Source organism: Balaenoptera borealis (genome assembly GCF_965194805.1).
Source record: "Balaenoptera borealis genome assembly, chromosome: 3".
In the NCBI taxonomy this organism is placed as follows: Eukaryota; Metazoa; Chordata; class Mammalia; order Artiodactyla; family Balaenopteridae; genus Balaenoptera; species Balaenoptera borealis.
In genome coordinates, this window is record NC_138866.1 from 28970438 (window position 1) to 28987791 (window position 17354).

A 17354-nucleotide genomic window follows, 5' to 3' on the forward strand; every position below is an offset into this window, starting at 1 on the left:
ACTTATATCAAAACTCAAAGACAGACACTGAGAGGATTTAATTAATTATGTTCACTTTACCCATTTTACAGATGAAAACAATGTGGCACACAGAAGTTCATGAACCTGCCCAAAGTCACATCCAGTAAGCAAAGGAGCAAAGCAAAGGTTCACGTATTACACTACTTTGCCTCTATATAAAATTTCATCCCTGCCATCTCGGAGTTTATAATAGTGAGCATTAAGACACACTGAGCTGATTTTTATTACTAGTAAAACTATTGCTTTGACGTAAATGAGATCTTAAAAAAAAAAAAGTAGTAAATGAGATCTTAAACTTCAATAACTGGTCTAACTAGAAATTAAAAATTAGTGCCAGTGCTTTCCTGGTGGCGCAGTGGTTGGGAATCTGCCTGCCAATTCAGGGGACACGGGTTCGAGCCCTGGTCTGGGATGATGCCACATGCCACCGAGCAATTAAGCCCGTGCGCCACAGCTACTGAGCCTGTGCTCTAGAGCCCACGAGCCACAACTACTGAGCCCGTGCGCCACAACTACTGGAGCCCGTGCTCTACAACAAAAGAAGCCACCGCAATGAGAAGCCTGCACATGGCAACGAAGAAGAGCCCCCGCTCGCCACAACCAGAGAAAAGCCCGTGTGCAGCAATGAAGACCCAACACAGCCAAAAATAAAATAAATAAAATAAAATAAATTTATTTAAAAAAAAAAGACTAGTGCCAAAAGCATTCCCAATATACAGTCCTGGTACTTATTATTTTTTTTTTTTTTTTAAAGATAAGCTATAATGAGAATCTGGTCATTTTAATTTAAGTGGTTCGCATTATTAATCTTATGCTTATAGGATCTGTCCAGCTATTAAAAGAAATCACACAAACTGATTATCATACTGGAGCTTTCTCAGACGAATCTTGTAAGAATCATCTATAATACAGTAGTCACTTTAACATATTCCAATACTATAGTCGACCCAGAATGAACCAACCGCAGATCAAAAATATTTGAAAAAAATTCCAAAATTAAGTAAAACTTAATTTGCTTGTGCCAGCAAATAATTACAATAGTATTTACAGTGTATTTACAACTATATACATACCATTTCATTGTGTTAGGTATTATAAGTAATCTAGAGATGATTTAAAGTATACAGGAGGATTTGTGTAGATTACATGCAAATACCATGCCATTTTATATAAGGGACTTGAGCATCTGAGGATTTTGGTGCCCATGGGGGTGGGGGGTGGGGGGAGTCCTGAAATCACTTCTCCTCCACCCCCACCCCCTCAACCACAAGGGACGACTGTATTTAAAAGACACATCTGTATTTACATGTAAAACACTATGGCTCAGGCAAGGTGAAAGAATTTGTCAGTGTACAATTATGAGGCAAGTAACACCAGTTCCAGAACCCAGATCTTCTGATGCCCAGCCCAGGTGTTTGCCAGTTCAACAGGAGAAAGCTCATGCCTCCACTGATGTGTTGAAGATCACAATGCCGCAGGGTGACTCTCCCTGGAAGAGCTGCTCTTTACATGGAGCTCAGTAGGAAGCAAAGGTAGGCAACAGGGTTAGCTAGGTCTTCAGTCAGGTCTGGTGAACAAACAATCATTGTTGGTACAAAGAAAGGGGCAGGCAAAGCTGGATTTGATTCTGGTCCAGTAACAGCTGAAAACAATTGATGACTGCACGGAGAAAGCCAACGACCCACTGTTCCCGGACCCACTGTTCCCGCAGCGTGGCAAAAGACACCAGTGTACTTTGTAACATTCTTAACAGTGCCCTGAGAACAAGAAAAGATAGTTGTTGGGAAGTGAGGATCTTTCATGTGACCTGGATTGCATAGGGAGTGGGAGTAGGAATGTAAGTAGATTTTGGTGTTTTCTCTCTCTGGCCACCTGCTAAAGATTTTCTGAGACTGATAACAGCACAACACTCGAATTCACTGCCATCCATTCCCTTTCTCTCAAGACACTTGCTCAATCAGACAAAAGGAAAAAGAAATCTTTCTCTGATGGGCAACTACAATTTCTTTCTATTATATACAAAGACTAAAAAAAAGCTCCAGGAGAATACAAATAATCTCGAAGTTCAGATGTGCTGAACAGAAAAGTCTATCTAACCAGAAAACCTTCTATCCATCAGCACTTCGAAAAGTATCACAGGAGCAGGGTTTAAAATCCCAAAAAGGAGCTTATTAAAAATTTCATTTAAGGAAACACCAACAGAAAAGTACATTTCTGTCTCTCACTACATCCCAAGGTAGCAATTTTTTTTTTTTTTTTTTGGTCATGCTACGCGGCATGTGGGATCTTAGTTCCCTGATCAGGGATCGAACCCGTGCCCCCCGCACTGGAAGTGTGGAGTCTTAACCATTGGACTGCCAGGGAAGTCCATCCAAGGTAACAAATTAAAATAAATAAAAATAACTTGAAATTAATTTAAAACTTCAGGAATACAGCCTAGAAAGACCCTCAAAATTTTAAGAGGCTAGGAGCAAATAATTTCCCCAGCCCTACAAGAGGCTTTGTGAAAGTGGTAGGCTCTAAAAAGAGCAAGGATAGTGATACATCCTATTTGGTGATTTTTTTCCCCTCCTTCCTTCCCACTCTACTTCTGTGAACCATCTGTGGTAGATTAGATTATTATTCAGCAAATATTCACTCCCTCCCCCAGCATCCCCAAGGGAGGAATACTTCTCTCCAGTGATGTTGAGCTTGGCTCTGTGACTTGCTTTGGCCTCAAGGTAGGTGCAGTCTACTACCCACTCCAGGCCTTTGGGCACAATCTTATGACTTGCTTTGGTCGATGGGATCTTGGCAGATGTGGCACAGACAGTTAAACCGTGCTTGTGCACGTGGCCTTGCCTTCTGTACTTCTGCTGTTCCCTCACGAAGAACTTACTTTGGGTAGCCACTGCCCCTTCAGCCTGGGCCCCAGAACAAGACAAGCAAAGCAGAATTGCCTTAGCTGTCCCCTTTAAGCAGAGCGAGAGCTAATGCTGTAAGGCAGCGGTCCACAACCTTTTTGGCACCAGGGACCGGTTTTGTGGAAGACAACTTTTCCAAGGACCGGGGGCGGGGGGATGGTTTCAAGATGGTTCGAGCACATTACATTTATTGTGCACTTTATTTCTATATAATGAAATAATTATACAACTGACCATAATGCAGAATCAGTGGGAGCCCTGAGCTTGTTTTCCTGCAACTAGATGGTCCCATCTGAGGGTGATGGGAGACAGTGAAACCCAAAGTGTGTCGCTTATCCTTTCAGTTTTTTCAGGAGCTTTTGGATTTGAGAATCGTGGATATGGGACCATGGTTCTGTATTATTATAGATTCTTTTCCCCCCCAAGTTTAATTTCTACATGGAAGATAAAATTACCCTGAGTCATTGTATCAAATTTGTTGTGGAAATGGGTAGAACACAACTAATCTTTAATGAAGAAAATGACTATTCACACCTAATTAATTTGTAAATCATTGACTATACTCAGCAATACTTGCATTCTCTCATTTGCTTTAGATCAACTTAAGGAACTGTACAAGGCATTGTGAAAACCAAACATTAATACCCTTTAATCAACAAACACTTATTGGGCTTCTTCTACATAACCATACACTGTGATAGGTACCAGGGGTGCCAGTGAATCAGATGATGCTTCTGTTCACCTAAGGAGCTTACTATCTAGAGGGGAAGACAGACAAGTATGTTTTTACATTAATTACATGTTGAAATAAAAATATTTTAAATGTATTGGGTTATATAAAATATATCATTCAAGTTAATTTTACCTATTTCTATCTCAAACATTTTTGCTCATTAGAAAATGTAAAATTAACCTTTGTAGCTCACATTATGTTTCTAATGGACAGTGCTGCTCTAAAGCTTCAGGTTTTTTCTCCTACAAACAGGCTTAATACTGAAAATCTCTGACAACCTTTTCCTTCCTGAAGCTTCCCTCCCTTCCTCAGTTTTTATGACACTGCACTATGGAGGTTCTCCTCCCACCACTCATTCCCCTCAGCTGGTTCCTCATCCTCTTCCACCCCCTCATTATAAGTAAGTGTTCCTAAGGCTCTGCCTGGGCTTCCTTGTCCCCCCTCTTTCCTTAGGCATCTCCTCCACTGCTCCAACATCAACTGCTAAGTCTATTTAAGTGACCCATGTTTACAGCTCCAGGCCTGTCCATGGGATATTTAACTGCTGGCACTTCAAAAGTGATACTTCCGAACTGTTTCCTCATCATCTTCCTCTCTAGACTAGTTCTTTGCCTCTAACTTCCGTATTTCTGTAATTGTCTCCCCCATTCTCTAAACTTAAAGCCTCCTAGTCAACTTTACACTTTACTCCTTGCGCCTCAATTGGCTGTTATGTCCTCTTCATATTGATATTTTTCCGTTCTAAGCTTCTGCCACCACCAAAGGTCAAATTTTCATTATATCTCACCCGGATTATGCAAAAGTCACCTCAAATCTCTTATCCATTCTAGCCCCCACATACCTAAAGCAAAGTTCTCATCACAAAACTTATGAAAAGCAAAGCTCAAAACACCTTCCAAATCTGCCTGGCATCTATCACATGAAGGAGAGGCAGTATTAGCGGGCTCTGAAAGGTTTTTCAGAATACATCCAAAAGAAGTCTCTCCCTGCAATCTGATGTAACAGTAGTGGGAGCGCAGGAGCAGAGGCAACCTGGATCTGAGAGAGAAGAGGACCACATTAGCCTTGCTGACAAATGTTATATCTTTCCTGCTAGAATGATTCTCAGAGACCAACTCCAATCCACCAGTTCTCCCCAAATGGAAATTCACGCAGCAGTCTAGGACTAGGGGCAGCCATTAACTTAAAACTCGGCACTAGATCATATCCATTCAGAGGAAAGTATGCCCAGAATTGTGGTAACGATCTACCCAAGGACGAGGAGTAGACGAATGGAAAAGCTGATGATCGATGCCGCTTCTATCATCTACTTTACTTTGAGGAAGGTGGGTAGAGGTGAGGGAATCCATCCACTCAATAAATAGGCTCCTTTTCATTATTTAGGGCTTGTTATTAAATGGAGGTGGGAGGGGGTTTAAGTTGGCTGAACCTTGCAAATGAGTTAAGGAGAACTGAAATTGGCTTTTGTAGGTGACTGAAATCAACCAAATGCAAAAGGCTCCAATCTACTTTCCTGTTTTTATTCTCCTTCATAACAGTTATTAAATGTGCACACTGGGTCACTGGACCCTTAGGATCCAGAGGGCCCCTCTTCCTAGTACACCCTCTGATATAATGCCCTCCTCAATTCAACTCCGAGGGTGAAAACCTTTCCATTGTAAAAGATAACAAGATGCCCTTAACCAGATGTAATCTCTACCTGCCTCAAACTTCAGAGAATACTATGACTTTTACAATGTACTCTGCCATAATTTGCATACTATTCGTATCTTCCATAGTAAACCTTGAACACTTTATTCATCTTGTCCAAAGTAGGCAAGCAATGCTTTTAAAATTATTAAGTTACTTTCCTACAAGAGAAGCAGATATTTATTTGAAAGCAATTTGAGCGGGATGAAAACGTCAAGTATCTAAAATACATGCAAAGCACTGGACATATATGCCTCGTGACAGTCCCGATCAGGCAGACCCTGTTGTATTCCGCCCCGAACTGAGACAGAAGGAACTTAGCCCTGAGTGCCACTCGCTTCCCCTGGACAAGGACACATTCAGGGCATGAGGCGCAGAGTTTCAACAGTTGCTCAACCAGACCCAGCGCCAGGCGCTTCCTCTTTCTCCTGCTCCACTCCAGGCAAGACGGTCAATCCCCGCCCAAGGCACCTGCGCCCTGCGATGTCTTCGGGAAACCAGCACTTCCGGACCAAGGCTGCGAACGGGAACCTCTCTTCAACCTGATCGCGCGCCGCGCCCGGAGCCCGAGAAACGGGCCGCCCCTACTCGTTCTCCACACGGGGTTCCCCGGTGCCCGCCCGACCGCACCCCGCTCCCCATTCTCGAGGACACCGGCTCCGCGGCCCAGACAACGACAAAGGGCCCGGCCCTGCCCGCAGCCACCCGTGTCGGCACCAGATGAGGGGTGTGTTTCTCTCTCCCCAGCTCCCCATCGGGCACCTACCCTTTCCTCGCCGCCACCACCGGCCTCTAGCAGCTGAGGTTCCTTCCCGAGCAGCCGCTGTTTTGTTTCCGATGTGAAATCGCAGCCTTTGGAGCTGCCCGGCCCAGGCCCCGCCCAAAAGGCTTCACCGGTGTCGTCACTTCCGGCCCTGGCGTCGTTGGTGACCGGCCTCCGAGGGGCGGGGCCAATGACGGAGGGGCGTGGCCCAGAGGAAGGGGGTGGATCTTCCGGTGGTGAGTGGGGACTGAGGAGGAGGTCCTGCGCTTCCGTTGGCCTTCCGACCCGGAGGGACACCCCGCTCCCCGCTCGGCACCCCCCCGACCCCTGATGGTGCCAGCACCGGTATGAGGTTGTCAGAGATCTACTGCTCTTGGGCTGAGGATCAAAATTTCTACGTAAACTGTACCCAGTGTGTGCTTCTCCCGGCCTACAAGTGCTGGCATCTTAAATCTAACGTTTCTTTCATTTCTCTATAGTCCTATTTGTACAGTGTTTCTCAGTGCGAATCAGCGGCACCACAATCAAAAGGAAGCTAACTTAAATTGTAACTACCTGTGCCCTCCATCCCCTACCCAATGAATCAAAATTTTTGGTGGGTGAGGAGAACCTGAGAAACTGCATTTTAAACAAACATCGTCTGGGATTCTTCCGCTCCAAGTGTAAGAACCGGTTTTCCTAGATGGTAAGCTTTCAGAGAGCATAAATTGTGTTATTTTTGTAATCCCAAAACCTAACATAGTATCTGGTACACAGTGAGTTGCTCTATGGTCGTTTGGTTTTTGCATCTTCCAGCTTTCCATTCAAATGGCTGTAAAAACAGTACCAATAACTCCCTAAGTAGCATACCACACACCTACATTCATCTGAAAGCTAAAAGTTAACATGAATACTATCATGTAAAACCAAAGGTGAACAATAGAGAAATGTTCAAATTCACAGGTAATCAGAAAACTGAAATCAATAACATGGCATCTGGCCAAATGAGATTTTTTTATTTCTCTTAAATTCTTCCCGCAAGATAACCCTTCATATTCCTAGAGCCCTCTCTCCTCCCTGCCCCCCTCCAGTACATGAACGGTTTTAAATAGGTTTTACACACTTTATATTTAAGAACAGAAGTAGCAGTAGCAAGTTTTTCCATTAACAGAGAATGTTGGGGAAATAAAAAGGTTGAAATAAAAATAAAAATTTTTTTTGAAGTTCTCTCTTCCGTCCTCAAACTTCACAAGGGTAGGAATTTTTGCCCGTTTGTTTACATATATTGCAAGTGCTGAGAACAATGCCTAGCACATAAAACAGTTCAATACATTTGTCAAACAAGCATAGGCTAAAACCCATCCATTTGTGAACTAGTTCAATCTCTTTGAATGCAATCTGGGATGTAAGTAGAAAGTGTTAAAATTCAGGTAAACTATTCTTAGAAACAATCTCAATACAAAAATTTTGTGCAAAGATGTTCATGGAGTATTATTAATAGCAAAAATTGGAATGCTAAATGTCCTACAATAAAGTACGGTTCACCCACTTCACCTAATATCATTAAAATTGTTTATGAAGATTATGTGTAACAGAAACATTCTAATCCTGTTAATTAAAAAATAAGACATAACATTAATGCAAATGTCAAAACACATTCCTGCAAAAAGGAAATAAAAGTGATTAAAAAAGCAACCAGTGGCTGAATTACTGGACTAAAGATACATTTTCCTCCAGTTTTCTGTATTTCTTCACCTTTTTAGGAATATGGAAACCCAGAAAGCGCTGAGAAAGAAACAGTAAAAAGACACAGACTAGAACCCGCCCCGGAAATGCGTATGCTAGCTTTCTGTGTGCTTAGGTGCCCGAGCTACTGAGGGTCTAGGTCCGGACAGCCAAAAAGAGTGTGGTTAGCAAGATGAACAAAGATGCGCAGATGAGAGCAGCAATTAACCAAAAGTTCATAGAAACTGGAGAAAGAGAATGCCTCAAAGAGTTGCTGAGAGCTAAATTAATTGAATGTGGCTGGAAGGATCAGTTGAAGTCACACTGCAAAGAAGTAATTAAAGAAAAAGGACTAGAACACGTTACTGTTGACGACTTGGTGGCTGAAATCACACCAAAAGGCAGAGCCCTGGTACCTGACAGTGTAAAGGAGCTCCTACAAAGAATAAGAACATTCCTTGCTCAGCATGCAGCCTTTAAGACTGAATTAGATTGTTTTGTGGTTTTATTTCTGAAAGTAAAACTTGCCATAAATTAGGAATCGATTTCCCAAAATAAAATCCTTTTTTGTATGATGGTATACAGTTTTCAGTAATGTATACAATTGTATAGATATTTTCCCCCTAAATGTGTTATTTTAATAAATATCTCATGAATGAGTGTGAAGTTTCCTTGGATTTTGGAATAAATGGGACTTTATTAATAATTCATCAGATTTGTTAAGAGAAAAAGTCAAGCAGCTAATATAGTTTAAGTGTTAAGTATGTAAACATTAAGTAAGCAAATCTCTGTAATAACAATTAAGGAGAGGTAAGCAGCCTCCTCTGATTGTTTGGAATGTAGTGTATGCCTCTTTTGAATTCCTGTATTTTATAATATATGTCCCATCTTGTAAAAAAAAAAAAAAAGACACAGACTAGAGGAACAAGGCTAAAGTGACATCCTAGACACCAACGAAGAAGAGTCCCAAATAGAGAGCAAACATCCATAGTGCTAAGAGGTAAACTAGGGTGTAGCTTCTTAAAAAGCCAGAGTCTCATTTAAGCTATCACCAGTCACCAGTGGAATGGAGAGATACAGACTACTGACTGAGACTTAAGAAATTTGGACGCAAGATCCTTTTTGACTCACCTCCTAGAGAAATGGAAATAAAAACAAAAATAAACAAATGGGACCTAATGAAACTTAAAAGCTTTTTGCACAGCAAAGGAAACTATAAACAAGATGAAAAGACAACCCTCAGAATGGGAGAAAATATTTGCAAATGAAGCAACTGACAAAGGATTAATCTCCAAAACATACAAGCAACTCATGCAGCTCAATATCAAAAAAACAAACACCCCAATCCAAAAATGGGCAGAGGACCTAAATAGACATTTCTCCAAATAAGATATACAGATTGCCAACACATGAAAGAATGCTCAACATCATTAATCATTAGAGAAATGCAAATCAAAACTACAATGAGATATCATCTCACACCGGTCAGAATGGCCATCATCAAGAAATCTACAAACAATAAATGCTGGAGAGGGTGTGGAGAAAAGGGAACCCTCTTCCACTGTTGGTGGGAATGTAAATTGATACAGCCACTATGGAGAACAGTATGGAGGTTCCTTAAAAAACTAAAAATAGAACTACCATATGACCCAGCAATCCCACTACTGGGCATATACCCTGAGAAAACCATAATTCAAAGAGTCATGTACCAAAATGTTCATTGCAGCTCTATTTACAATAGCCAAGACATGGAAGCAACCTAAGTGTCCATCAACAGATGAATGGATAAAGAAGATGTGGCACATATATACAATGGAATATTACTCAGCCATAAGAAGGAACGAAACTGAGTTATCTGTAGTGAGGTGGATGGACATAGAGACTGTCACACAGAGTGAAGTCAGAAAGAGAAAAGCAAATACCGTATGCTAACACATATATATGGAATCTAAAAAAAAAAAAAAGGTCAGAAGAACCTAGGGGCAAGATGGTAAAGATGCAGACCTACTAGAGAAGGACTTGAGGATACGGGGAGGGGGAAGGGTAAGCTGGGATAAAGTGAGAGAGTGGCATGGACATATACACTACCAAATGTAAAATAAATAACTAGTGGGAAGCAGCCACATGACACAGGGAGATCAGCTCGGTGCTTTGTGACCACCTAGAGGGGTGGGATAGGGAGGGTGGGAGGCAGGGAGATGCAAGAGGGAAGAGATGTGGGGACATATGTATATGTATAACTGATTCACTTTGTTATAAAACAGAAACTAACACACCATTGTAAAGCAATTATACTCCAACGAAGATGTTAAAAAAAAAAAATTTGGAGAGTACATATTAACTATAAGCTACTCTTTGTGGAATCTCTACTGTAGTGAAAACGAGAGGACCTAAGGTTAAGTTTCTGTTTTCTTTAAAAACTTATTCCAGCCTGAAGGAAGAAAGAAGATAACGGAAACTCCAGAGCAAGGCTCAAGAAACTACAAACTGTAGTTAGAAACCAGAAACAGGAGTGGGGGAGGTCTTCTGGATAGGAGTACCCATCCTTAATTATAGAAAGCAAAGGTTCAAGATGCATGTCATCATAAACTGGAGAGCTATAAACTGGAGAGAATGTGCCTAAATGACTTTTTTTTAAAGCATCTTTTTTTTTTTATTCATTTATTTATTTATTTATGGCTGTGTTGGGCCTTCGTTTCTGTGCGAGGGCTTTCTCTAGTTGCGGCAAGTGGGGGCCACTCTTCATCGTGGTGCGCGGGCCTCTCATTATCGCGGCCTCTCGTTGCGGAGCATAAGCTCCAGATGCGCAGGCTCAGTAATTGTGGCTCACGGGCCTAGTTGCTCCGCGGCATGTGGGATCTTCCCAGACCAGGGCTCGAACCTGTGTCCCCTGCATTGGCAGGCAGATTCTCAACTACTGCGCCACCAGGGAAGCCCTAAATGACTTTTTAAAAGTTAAGCTTGAGAGTTATTTGCTAAGTAAGAGGGAAAATCAAATGACTTTTACTCATTCATACCTACCTAAGATAGCACTGGAAGTTTTTTTTTTGCCGTGCCACACAGCATGCAGGATCTTAGTCCCCCGACCACGGATTGAAACCATCTGTTTCCCTTGAAGTGGAAGTGCAGAGTCTTAACCATTGGACCACCATGGAAGTCCCAGCACTGGAAGTTTAAGAACTATAAAAGCTGCAGTGTTTGTGGTTAAGAAGTGAAGTTCAGTAAAAGAATGAGAAAAATAGTAGAGGGTCCAGACTATCTGCAGTGGTGCATTTATATTTTCCCCAGAAGTGTCTGGAACTTGGGAGCAGGAATGGAGAAACAAATGACCAAAAAAAAAAAAAGAAAAAAATGGTGGCAAAAATCAATAGTAAGCAGTGAAAGATGAAGCAGACAGGAAATCCAGTGCCGGACCTGTTAGAGCTACTTGGGGAGAGGGGCTGTTCAAGCCTCTAGAGAGGCTAGAGCAGTCACTAGTCACAAGTAAAAGTCAGGATTCAAGGCCAGTTCTTTACACCATAGATTCAGCAAGGCAATCCAATTGATTAACACTTCCCACATAAAAGTAGTTTACCTTTATTTACACATCATTGCTCTGTTTGCTATGGGAGTAAAGTAGAATTGAAAAATGAAAAATAATACTGTCATCAAGACTAGGTGCTTGGCCATATTCTATCTTACTAGCTCTCACATCGTTTTCATTCTTTGCAAGGATCTGGCTCAGATTTGGAACAGCTCAAGATGAAGGGCTGGCTTTAGCTTACTCATCTTGCATTTTTAGTCTTAAGTTCTGTATGACTGTCAATATATTATTAAATCTAATTTCCTTCTTAACAAAGAACCTGGGCTCCCTTTAAAATAAAATGACTCAAGAATATACTCAAAATGAAACTTTAATATCTAGCTTTTCCACCTGCTGTAACAATTAGCCAAATCTCTTCACCTGGGTATATTTGCCATTATCTTTTAATTGACAGGGAAAAAAATGAACCTTCATAGTTTCTAGATTCTACAATGTGAAGTGTTCTCTAATTTTTCCTTTTGTTATGAGGAAAAAAAAACAGGAAAATTTGTTTAGAACTATTTTTAAATTCACAATACGTTTTGCCTCAACAAAGATTTGCTAAAAATGCTTCCTGAGGGAATTTTATTAACAAGCACTTTCCTCTGCCCTTAGGTGGCTATTAGCATCTAGACCATATCTATCCAATGTAACTTTTAGTCAAAATAATGTTCTTTAATCTGCAATGTCTACCCAATATTGGTAACCATTAGCTAAATTTGGCTATTGAGCACTAGAAATATGAATATTGCAAACAAAAAACTGGATTTTTAAATTCAATTTAGTCACACATCACTTCTGAACACTTGAAATATGGCTAGTGTAACTGAAGAACTGAGTTTTAAATTTTATTTAATTTTAATGAATTAAAAAACTTGATAGTGCAGATCTAGACCATGAATTAGATAGAATCCAATATGCAGGCCTCTAGATATCCAACGTAAGGAACATTGTAGCAGTGTTGCAGTGAGTACTGAAGACTATGTGATCTCGGGAATTTCCTGGCGGTCCAGTGGTTAGGACTCCACGCTTTCACTGGTGAGGGTGCAAGCTAAGATCCGGCATGCCGTGCAGTGCAGCCAAAAAAGAGAGAGACTATGTGATCTCCAAGGTCCCCTCTACATATTACTACCTCTGCTGAGAAGCTTCCTACTATCTATCCCTTTCCTCTCAACCTTGAAGTTAGCTCATCAAGTTTGACAGTTCATATAGTACATTGTATATCTATTAGTGATCCTCGCATTATTTTTTTCTCCACTACTAGACTGTCAGCTACTAGAGAGATCTTGTCGTATTTATGTCTATCACTCCATCTAGCTTAAAACATGAATGGCACATATTAATTGTGCTTCAATGGCAAATATAAGTCATACACAAAAAGACGAAAGGGTTACCTGGCTTAATATTTCAGCTACCACTCTGTGCAAGAGAATCCAAAAGTCATCTATCCAACTAATACATGATGTGGCAGAGTAGGCAGACTTACAGCGTCATTTAATTCAAACAACGTGGCTTGAAAAAAATTTTTATTCATTTTTGTTTATAGAAATTATCTTTTCTTCCTGGGCATTTCAGATTGCCATTCCTAATTTAGCCTTCTATGAGTCAAGTAATAAAATGAAAGGCAAAGAATCTTTCAAATAAAGATGAAAATTAAGCATTCAAATGCAAATAAACAAATATTTCAATAATTTAACAATCACATTTCGAAAAATCTACCAGTTTATCAAAAATTATAAGCTCACCTTGGTCTATAGTATGAATGTAATAGTAATAATTCCTGGGTTTAAAATATACACATGTGAATTTCCCTAGTTTTCTTCCTGACACTTAGACTGCCTATTTCTTTGCCTGTTTGGGATTCCTTCTAATACCTTACTTTAGCTACTGGTATTCACAAATCAGTTTCACCATCTTTTGCTAAGCAAAACAATTTCTCAATTTCATATTAATAGAAGGCTGAAATATGACTTGGAAAAATGTGTAACCACTTTGACATAAAACCTTTCAGCAGTTTTTGGGTAGAAAGTGGAAATATTCATAGAACTTATTTGAAAGAGCTGGGTAAATAAGCCTCATATACACATTGTATACCTGCTTACATTTATTTGCATTAAAATTTTTTCTTCATATTAAAGGAGAAAAAAATGTTAATAATGTTTAGTCCAATTTGACTCCTGAGCTCACTGTTTTCTCAGTTTGTCCACCATATCTAGTATCCATGCCTGATTAGTACCTGAAACTGCACTCTCCACAACATAATCATCGGCCTCTACTATTACATATCAGGAAGTGCAATGGTAAGATTCAGAGTGAGTAACAACATAAATTTCTCTCAGGAGAAAATGTGCTGGGGCTGGCTGGGAATAAAGCCTAGAATATTGGAGTTGTTCTCAGGCAACCTTTTTGGAAGACTACTTTATGTTCATAAACATAAATAATACCTACCTCTTTATTTGCCTCAAAAAATGTTTTTCTCCTTAAAATGAACTTAAAAAGAAAAAATTAAGCTGCATTAGTGCAGTCTATTAGGATAAAACACTAGTACTGAGTAGACACTTTAAACTGCTAATCAAAGTAGTCCTTGGATCACTTAGCACTGGCAACATGTGGTAGCTGTTGAGAAAGGCAAACTCCCAGGCCCACTCTAGCCCTAAGTCTGCATTTTAACAAGATCCCCCAGGTGATTCAGCTGCATGTTGAAGTTTGAGAAAAACCACTTTCTTCCTGTACACAGATATACACATTTAAAATTATTTTATTTACAGGGTCAAATGAGGAAAAAGCACATTGGTTTCCTAACTGCCACATCAAGAATGGTTGTCAAGACTTTCATCTAATTTTGTAACAACCTGAATGGGCAATATGGATGAACTAAGGTTTCCAAGTTGAAATAAACCTATGGACAAATGGTAAAGACAACCCAGAAAGTTCAAGCAATTTAGTAAAAATTTTCTTATGTGTATTCTTCCTGACACTACAATATGCCAGCTTATACATGTCCAGTTCTTTATATACAAACCTGAAAAATAAGAACTCTGAAAACCCTGAAGTTTAACCTTTGTGGCAAAACCTGACTTGAACTGACATTAAGCTATTAATGTAGTGGTCTTTAACCCACTGACTGTGATCATTCCTGTTCTGCTGCAGAAATGTTAATGTATAAATTTGGGATCCTGACACAAATCTCACTGGAAGTGTTACGCAGTATATGGTATGTGCCCCCAAGGGTTTCACACAAGGGCCCTTTTAAGGTAAATGTAATTGAAAGAGCAGAAGAGACCAAAGCAAGGAAAATTAAATCTACCTGAATAAACTTCCATGCTAATGCTGGCTAAATAAAAACAACCTAATATGATGCCTTAGAAGCAATAATATGGTAAGAGAAGATAGAGAGCCATAATAAACTGCTTGAACAGGGAGTTATGCTGGGGGTCAATCTGAGAAAAGGCTAGTAAAAGAATTTGTAAATGGCAAGGAGCATGTTTCTAAAATTTTCCCTTCAGAAACCACAATTTAAAATATTATAACACTAAAGGAGGGAATATCTCCACAGATGTCTAGATTAATCCAAAATAAGGCAAACGGCCTCTCTGACCTTTAGTTACTAATACTCAAAAATCGAGTCCGTCAAAAATTCAGCCCATATTTTCAAGTTTAGTTTCTAGTATGCACCGCATAATTACAACATGATGCCATTTATTTAACAAGACTCTGAAAGAATGAGTCCCCAAGATCAAATATATACATTTTTAATATTTGAAATATTTACATAATGGAACCATGTCATGGTCCAATGTTAAGAACAGTGTTTTCAAATGTCCTCTTAAGATTAAAAAAAATCTAGTAACTCAAGCTCAGTTATGCTTTTTATGTTTTTAACACCCCCTCCCCTGCCCAATCTTTTTTAAAAATAAATACTCAGACACAGGAATAGCTGCACCTAATTTCTGTTAAGAACTATTTAAAACTTGTTACATTTTCAGGCAATTTTGCTCCCTGGTGAATTTCTGATCTACAGTAAAGAAAGCCCCATGTATGTCTCTAAGAACACCATCAGTATGTTTTTAAACTTTGATGAGCAGAGGTAAACAAGGTGTGTGCCTGCATATACACACACAAGATAGAAACCCTTTACAAAACAAAAAACTAGTGGTAACTGCTTTAAACGATTTACTTTATCCTCAGAAGTAAGATGTAAACTTCGTAAATTGCCATGCTAAATTCCTATTGTATTTTGCCAAACATTCCTAGTCTGTAAAATTGCCTAATTTTATCTTTTGCTTATTTTTAAAAAAGATTTTTTTCACTTAAGCTTTTTTTTTTTTAAACAAAGGGGTACAAAATTAAACCAAGGACCAATTAGTGCAAAAAATGCATTAAATAAAGCTCTCCAGAATCTAAGGATCTGCCTCATACCTGAACAATGAAATCAGGGGGGAAAACCACTGTGACTCACTCTCCCTTAAAAGAGAGGCTGACGCAGCCAGCTTTCAACAGAAAAACCCATTCCGTTCAACAGACTGTTGCTTGCCACAAGAGAATACCATACTCCGGGAGACTAATAACCTAATTATCCCAGACATTTGGGTTGGCACAATACCATGTTTCCTTTACAATTCTAGTCTTCAATTAGGAAATGTTTCAGGGAAACTTCCAAAGCAAATCAGGGAAAAGTAAGACTTTTATACATACATTCACACAAACACATTCATACAGAGATACAGTAGGAATGGATTGTCTGCTACTTTTCGCACTCTAATTTTAAATTCCATGCCATCATGAGGGCCTGCCATTTTTGATCAAGGGGGTAAGGGTAATAGGTATGACTGGTATTCTTTCAATTTAAAATCGTTCATGTTGGTGCCTATACAGTACAGTTCAATATTAAGTGCAATTCTGCAAAAGAATTGGGGAGTCATTTTAATATTTACAAGGAACAAATCAGCAGAACAAAATTATATCAGGCTGTGTACAGTAGCTGCGGCTTATAAAACATACCAGTAATTTGTACCTGGTGAGTATAAAGAGAACCATGGTAGGATTCAGATGTCTTTACAACCAAGGGAGTACACATGGCATTAACAAATTAGAGGACAAAAAAAATTCACATTTTCTACATTAAAAAAAAATTACAGATCTCACAAACATCTTTGAAGACAAAAAAAAAAAATTTAAAGTCCTTTGAAGGGTGGGAAAGAAGAAATCTGAAATGGAACTCTAAATGTAAAAAGAATTTTACTTCACAAGACCAATTTTCTTGGCTTCTGTTTCATATATCAATAATCTCCACATCTTGACTATAAAAACTTCTGCTTCTTCATCAAGTACCTAGAAAAGGAAGAAGACAAAAAACAGTTACACACGTAAGAGAAGCAATCATAAGCATCTCCCAACAAGGTGACTCGAATAAAAAAGGCTTTTATCTACCAACAAGCATTTATTTATACATGTCTTGAAAAACTACTTCCTGAGGAAAGCAAATGTTTGTTATAAAGAACATAGTAATTTAGACAAAACTGGTTATATAACTACATAATACTTAATACAGAGTATCTCATTTACCCCTCCCCAAGAACCTCACAATCTTAACATTTATTGAGCACTTATTACATAAGTGACACTGAAATATTAAATGAGAATATATGTATAGCATTTTAATATAGTATCTGAGATAGAGTAAACAAAGTGAACACTATCATCACAAGGGACACAAGACTACTGAATAAATAAAAGGTCTTTTTCTCCTTGGCAAATCAAGTTATTTTTTCTATCTACCTATGAGTTAGTTGCATCATGTCCTCACCACTGCACTACTCCTGCCCTCATCACCCACACATATGTGGCACTCTACACCAGGGCTGCTGTGCGGTAAACTGGAATAGCATGCTTCCTTCTACAGAAGGCAGCAATGACTGAGTTCCAGGGTACCACAGTCATAATGGCATCTGGCCTAATGCTGCCAAGACTCTGGAGTCT

The 17354-nt window shown here is 39.5% G+C and overlaps 2 protein-coding genes and 1 pseudogene across 14 annotated transcripts in view; 1 reads left to right on the top strand and 2 right to left on the bottom strand.

Annotated features, from left to right (window-relative positions):
- PSEN1 (presenilin 1) overlaps window positions 1-6252 on the bottom strand; it is an 89166-nt gene extending 82914 nt beyond the window's left edge. For 3 of the 7 annotated variants that reach the window (XM_082383949.1, XM_082383947.1, XM_082383951.1), the window contains exon 1: window positions 6113-6251. The gene's annotated coding sequence lies outside the window, so the exon portion shown is untranslated. Of the gene's footprint in view, window positions 1-4549; window positions 4696-6112 lie in introns of all 7 variants that reach the window. The other 4 variants (XM_082383948.1, XM_082383945.1, XM_082383946.1 and 1 more) reach the window with 3 other exon arrangements.
- LOC309625028 (transcription and mRNA export factor ENY2 pseudogene) lies at window positions 4706-8473 on the top strand (annotated as a pseudogene). Of its 3 annotated transcripts, none has more exons than XR_014249965.1 (2): window positions 4706-6073; window positions 6589-8473. The product of XR_014249965.1 is annotated as a transcription and mRNA export factor ENY2 pseudogene (transcript). The 3 variants fall into 3 exon arrangements; XR_014249417.1 differs by lacking the exon at window positions 4706-6073 and having other exon boundaries at window positions 6312-6794; window positions 7852-8473; XR_014249418.1 differs by lacking the exon at window positions 4706-6073 and adding an exon at window positions 6312-6454.
- Window positions 8474-16272: 7799 nt separating this feature from the next.
- The window catches only part of RBM25 (RNA binding motif protein 25), a 50652-nt gene continuing 49570 nt past the window's right edge, over window positions 16273-17354 (bottom strand). For all 4 annotated transcript variants that reach the window (XM_082383876.1, XM_082383874.1, XM_082383877.1 and 1 more), the window contains one exon: window positions 16273-16706. In XM_082383876.1, coding sequence (XP_082240002.1) covers window positions 16614-16706 — 93 coding nt within the window. In that variant the 3' untranslated portion in view covers window positions 16273-16613. The remainder of the gene's footprint in view (window positions 16707-17354) is intronic.